General features: G+C 31.7%; 1 protein-coding gene across 1 annotated transcript; it reads right to left on the bottom strand.

Annotated features, from left to right (window-relative positions):
- Positions 1-2708: 2708 nt before the first annotated feature.
- On the bottom strand, positions 2709-5950 carry LOC101218120 (berberine bridge enzyme-like 28). The gene is made up of 2 exons (XM_004135691.3): positions 4978-5950; positions 2709-3677 (listed from the first exon to the last, which is right to left on the bottom strand). The coding sequence occupies exons 1-2, from the start codon at positions 5861-5863 to the stop codon at positions 2887-2889; spliced, it is 1677 nt and encodes a 558-aa protein (XP_004135739.1). The 5' UTR covers positions 5864-5950; the 3' UTR covers positions 2709-2886.
- Positions 5951-6902: the final 952 nt, after the last annotated feature.

Here is a 6902-nt window from a genome sequence, read left to right on the forward strand (position 1 = left end):
GTATCTTTCTTGGATATTCTACGAATAGTAGAGTGTTTTTGGGTGTTTAATAAGCACACTAAAATAGTCTTAGATTCAATTAATGTTGTTATTGGAGACACATTTGTGAAGTTAAAAAAATGGTTATGATAAAGTTTTTCCTTATATTGGCTTCTCATCTATCACTACGGTGAGCTCAGGTTGTTCGTTTTCTATTAATAACTCAAGATATGTTTATGAGCGTTCATTGTCAATAACTGAACATGTCAGCAATGATTCTCTAGATCTTTAATTTATATTTATAATTAATTAAAAACAAATATCATAATTTCAAAAAAATATATAAAAGAAAAATTGCACAAGAATAGAAGAAATAAGATGAAAAAGAAAAGAAAAATTGTAGAAGAAGAAGATAAGAAAGAAGATGGAAAGGAAGAATGAAGAAATTGGAAATTCAAAAACCGCAAGGATAAAATTGGAATATTTAAATAAATGACTGACTTCATGATATTTTTGATTTTGTTACACAAGCCATAATTATTATGGTATTTTGTTATATTCATGAAAAGTTCCCTTTGTATTAAATAGAATTTTCAAATATTAAAGTCATTTAAAATATGAGAAAAGAAGTGAATTTTAACCGTTTCAAAATGATTTCTAACCATGAGAATGAAGGAATAAAAGAAAAAGTTATATTACACTCTTGATCCCAGATATTTAAACTTAACATCTATTTGGTCAGACTAAACTTATTTGATCGTTAGTTTACGTAATACAGAGATGTTGTGGCAATTACTAGTGATGTGTTCCGTTTATTAGGCATTTTTAAATGAGTGAGCTAGTGACTTTATATTATTTAACTTTTGTATATGGGCTTTCTAATTCGACGTTCTCCCTCCTTTTCTTTTTTCTTTCTCGCTTCTGTTTGCTTCTTCCCTTTGTCATCTCCCTCATCAACAAAGGTATCTTCTTCTTCATATGAAAAATGTCGACCATTGTCCTCCTCATCCCAACATCCCCCTTGAGTTCGGAGTGATATATCATACATTTAGTTTCAGATTTGGCTAAAAATGATCACGAAAAAACACCCCTGCCATAAAATTCAGAATTGGCTAAGGTTGGGCTTCCTCACCATTGTAAATGGATTGAGCAAGACTATTCATCCTTTACTAAATACTACACTATGCTATTGATTGTGTAAGTTTGTTTCAATTAATTATTAGCAGAAACATATATAACATTAACTAACCTTTGTCAATCAATTGAAGTCTGTTTCATTTAAATAGTATTTGATTAGTTTGAATTTAATTGGTTGATTCAAAGACGCTGGGTTAGAGTGAAAACAAGAGAGTAAAAAAACGAAAGAATGATGGGAAAGAACAAGATATGGGAGTGAAATTCAGAATTTTGTTTAGTTGTTTGTTTTGAGAGAAGGGAAGTGTGCAATAACATGGTAGAAAAATTGAGAAAAATAAGTCACGATTAATTACATTGATTGCTTAAGATCATAACGCTCAAGTTAATAACTGAAGTAATAGTATGAGTAACAACATGGGTAACAGTAGAAAAAGACTGAATAGAGAACACGTTAGGTAACCCAATTCGATGACACATCTACATGTAGGGGGACCTTTAGCCCAATTGAAAAAGATCATCTATAAAGAGATTGAAGAGGATCACAAGTACATAATTTATCAAGAATTAACTATCTTGAATCATATGACTTTTACAAAATAAATGTTTAATTAGGCTCTCCCTAAACCCACTTGATGTGTGAACGAAGGAATTCGATCTAGACTCTCCCTAGATTATATGCTTCATGACTTACCCTTAAGTCTCAATGTGTCGGCTCGACCTGTGAAAGACTCTTTAGAATAATCTTCAATGTTAGGCTCCCCAAACTCTTGCACATATCTTCTCAAACAAGTGACTCACAATGCCACAAACAATCAAGTGTATATCGAAATATCAGTTGACAAAATCATAGGCAAATTCCTGGATCACCCGGTAAGAATGTGGAGAAGAAATAAAAAGAGAATGGTTCCACCTACTCAAAACTAAGAGGGGATGCCGCCTACTACGAAAATCCCAGTTTTTGCAAGAGTTGCATTCTTCTATGCAGGAAGAAGACTATAAAGAACAAAAAAGTTTGGATCACCACACACAGCATAAAACGATTATGAAACTTTCTCAACACATGTTTTTGTTGCACATTTGTCCACACTTCTGTCTTCAACCAGAACAATATCACATGGACTTATATTTTTAGATCACACCCAGAAGTTTATTAATAAATATTAACTATATATTTATTAATAAATATTAATACAACCACAAAATGTTCAAAGCCAACCACATCACTTTATTAATAAATATTCAGCATATATTTATTAATAGATATTAATCGATTGAGAATCTCCAAATCTCGAAAGCCAAATGTATATCTTTATGAATAAAATAAATAAAAAAATTAATCTCCAATTTTAGTAACAAAAATGGTAAAGGAGGAAAATGCTTGGAAAATGCAAACTATACCATTACGGTGGCAACAGGATGAGCAGGAGGAAGATCAAGACGTCGCAGAATAGAGAAAGAAAATGATACATGAAACACATAAATAATATAATTTTTTTTGCCAACTTATTATAAAATTCAACATCAACAAAATCTCATTATTTAATTAGGTGCGACATCATCTTTTTTTTTTTTTGTTGGTCAACTAGTCTAGGAACATTTAGAATTATTTCTCAAATCTGATTGATTATAGGGTTAACTTAACCCATGAAAAAAGAAAAAAAAAGATATTTTGATGCATAAAGGACACAAGCGACCCCTTATTCTGCACACACTATAATAATAGGTTGGGGCATAATTCAGTTACAATCACATAAACGAAATATCAAACTACTAAACTAATTTTACTAAATTATCTTCTTGAGAAAGAGCGATTGGAATGCTTTGCTCATGCCTAAAGAAATTATAGGGATCCACCTTGGTTTTAATTTGTACCAACCTATTAAAATTGTTACCATAGTATTTCAAACCCCAACTGCTAGCTTGGTCATGGTTTGTGACGATGTTTCCGTACTTGTCAGAGTTGGATCCAATATCAAGATCTCTGTAATTGACGTATGCACTTCTAGGTGATTTGGAAACAAAAGGAGCCATGTAACTGTAAATTTCTCGTATCCAATTTAGATGTCTTGTCTCTACATCCATACTTGGGTCTTCCCATCCAGTAAGGTATGCAATTTTGAACAAGTTTCCAGCTCTATGTGAGAAAGAAATTTCGGACTCAGAAATCTCACTCATTCTCCCTCCATAAGGAACAAATAGAACGTTTATTCCTCCTATGTCTTGAGAGTTATTTACTCTATTCCATATGCCTTCAATTGCAACTTTGGGCATGGGTTCCTTTACATAATCAGATTTTATTTTTACTTTTTTGCTAGTGATAGGTGGAATCAATGCTGATCTATTGAGCAAGGCTTCAACGGGCTCTCCAACCGTAAAATCATTGGCAGCAATAACAACTGATTCAACCCAACTTGCTTCTTTGCACTCTTCCTTTTTTAAACCCAATTGAGGAAATTTTTCTTTTAGGATTTTCACTGCCTTATTTGCCTTCCCAAGAAATGAAGTGTAGAATATAGCTACTGGCTTTACTTTCCCATCTACTTCACTTGTCATCTGTCCACCTATATATATATATATCATATATATCAACAATTACCCAGTAAACTCTCTCAAAATCCTATTGTTCTACACGTATAAATCCACATTCAAAATCTCAAACAACTAGTCAAAATTCACTTTCTTTTCTTTAACAATAATTGACTTGATTTTTTTAGAGGTCGAAGATTATTCGATCTTCAAACCTGGCATGTTATTTGTTCAAATAAAATCTTTCATGTCTAGAATAAAAGCAAAGAAATTAAAGGTCTTAAAATAAATAACAATCCTAATGAAAGAAGGAGGAACCATGCCTAGCTCAAATTCATAAGGAAATTAAAAGAAAATGTGAACAAAATTAAATTGTAATAATGTTGCCACTTCTATAAGTTTATTGCTTTAATTGAAAAGAATAAAATTAAAGTTTAATTCTGTAGACTACCTTCCTTATAATCCATGACAAAAAAAAAAAAAAAAAAAAAAGAAAGAAGAAATTGGAATCACCAATTATATTGTCCAAACTTTATTTTTTAAACTTTAAACTTTTTTCTCGTAGGGCTGAAGTTTCAATTTATCACACAAATACATAAGAATGAATCTAAAGTTGCAATATATTGGACCCATTTTTCTCTAATATGTTGTCTGTTAAAAGAAATAAAGAAAGAAAAAAGAGTAAAACTCACTCTTTCATTATCTTCATAGAAAAATCAATAAAAAGATCATGTTCAATGAATTTCTAATTTCTTTAAGTAAATATTTTGTTTATTTTATTTTATTTTATTTTTGTCTGTTTTTGAGAAAACCCCTTCATTAGCCTGAGTTTCTAAGAGGTGGATAATAATCCCCTGACAAGAATTTTAAAAAACAATTAGACTAACTCTTAGATGGTAGCAGGAGATGGCAAAAAAAAAAAACTATTTTTATTTTTCTCTCTCCCCCATCTTCGTCGTCCTTGTCTCACAGTCTATTCTCTCTCCTCCATTTTTGTTCTTGGAAATGAATCTAAAGAACGAGGAGAGAAAGTAGGGTGAGAGAAAAGAAGAAGAACCAAGGATGGAGGAGAGAGGAGGGATGTGAATGAAGAAGAACGAAAATGGAAAGAGAAATAAGACGAAGTGTGAGTGAAAAAAAAAGTTTAAAACATGAAAAAATTAAGACAAGGTATTTTTTCCAAAAGCCTATTTCTTTTTTATTGTTTTCAATCTTTAATCTGGTGTAGTGTGATCTTCAGTGAAAAAATTAAATGATGAAAAAAGAAACAAATTATTCCAAAGAAAAAAATAATTGTATAAATAATATTAAAAAAATACGTTGAAAGAGAAATACCAATGGTAAGGACTCCATGTGCTATATTTTTTTCCAATTTGTAACCCACATATTGCCACTGATGGATTAGATTGATTGCATCTTCTTCGAAAGTTCTGCTACTTGAGCAAAACGTCACCGTCGCCGGAACCGGAACCAGCTTGACCTTCCACGCCACCACAATTCCAAAGCTCCCTCCTCCGCCGCCTCTAATTGCCCAAAACAAATCCTCTCCCATCGATTCCCTATCATGAAACTCCCCATTTGCATCAACCAAATAAGCGTCTATTACATTATCGGCTGCCAAACCATATTTCCTCAGTAACAGGCCATATCCCCCACCACTAAGGTACCCACCAAAACAAACAGTCGGACAAGCCCCTCCCGGAAAGGTCAAGGTTGGACTTTTTTCAGCAATTCTGTAGTAAAGTTCTCCTAGAGTAGCCGCTGACTGAACCCATGCGGTTCTTCTTTTGACGTCGACCGTGATAGACCTTAGATTAATAAGATCAACAACGATGAATGGGAGGTAGGCAACGTAAGAAAGACCCTCGAAGTCGTGACCACCGCTTCGGATTCGGATTTGAAGGCCTTGAGACTTGGAGCAAATGACAGCTGCTTGAATGTGGGAAATATTTGATGGGGTTATGATGAGGATTGGTTTTGGGGTGTTGGGAGTTGAGAATCTGTGGTTTCTAATGGACAAGTTTAGGACTGAGGAATAGGAAGAGTTGTTTTGAGTGTAAATAAGTTTGGCAATAGATGAACTATGTGGAGAGTGATGAAGTAGACATTGAAGAAACTCTTCATGTTTGTCAGAAGAAGCTGCATTGAATAATGAAAATGATGAACATATAACAATGAAAGCAATTAGAGAAAGATGGATTGATGGAGAAGACTTCTTCATGGCGATTTTATTTGAGGTTTTTGTGATTCAAATTTCCACTACTTATGGTTATGGTGTGGTTTTAATTTGTGTGGAGATTTCAAACTCATTATTACTTAAATAATGTTAAATTGCAAATTATTGGGGGAAATAATATCTATCTCCATCTCTCTCGCTAATGAAGTAATATCTCTATCTCTATCATAATTTAAAAAGGTATACTCTAATTTTTCACTTTACATATTGCCATTGCATTTTAAGAAAATGCCTATTTAACCTCTATCTCTCACCCTTCGTCATTGTTATATTATTGTTAGGATGATGTTTGACTACGTCTTTTCTGATTTTACCACATCATTACAATGAATCAATGGAAATGTATCTTTTCAGTAAAACATCCCTTCTCTCCATAACTATCTTCTCCATTTGAAACATGTAAATTTACATCAAAATCATCCTAAAATAGGAAAAATATATAGTCTACTTTTCAAATTTTCCTTATTTTCATTTTGATTGTCAAATATATATATATATATATATATTTTTTTGTATTGATTAGGCATATCATCCATATTTCTACATTTCATTTTTTTTATGTTGAAAAAGATATCAACAATCCTTCTATGGAAGACAACTTTGAATGTCATCTAAAATTTTTATAGTATCAATTTATCATCTAAAATTTATTTTATTTTGTTATATAGATTTGAGTTATTTTTAAACATAAATTTTGAATGGGTAGAAAAATCCGTTTTTGTTTAATCCCCTTTCCTTGGAGAGACCATCGATAGAAATTAGAAAAATCCTTTTCATTTAGCTCTTTGGAATCAAATTATTTATGTATTCTTTCATGTTTTCAAATTTAACACCATTTTTATCTTTGATGACATGACAACAATAACAATAGTGATAGTGATGAGCATCACATATATCTTAAACTTTTCATTTAGATTTATTCTCAAGTGTATTTATATAGCAATACTTTGTTATGTCTATATATTTATTTGTTATGTCTTATAGTATTTTAAAAAGAGTGAACTTTAAAAGTTTTAAATATTAT

Source organism: Cucumis sativus, chromosome 1, assembly GCF_000004075.3.
Source record: "Cucumis sativus cultivar 9930 chromosome 1, Cucumber_9930_V3, whole genome shotgun sequence".
Lineage (NCBI taxonomy): Eukaryota > Viridiplantae > Streptophyta > Magnoliopsida > Cucurbitales > Cucurbitaceae > Cucumis > Cucumis sativus.

Excerpts from the sequence above, each read along its gene's own strand:
- LOC101218120 (XM_004135691.3), bottom strand. The coding sequence starts at position 5,863 with ATGAAGAAGTCTTCTCCATCAATCCATCTTTCTCTAATTGCTTTCATT. Across the intron at positions 3,678-4,977 it reads ACATGGAGTCCTTACCATTG|GTGGACAGATGACAAGTGAA; the intron begins GTATTTCTCTTT and ends ATATATATATAG.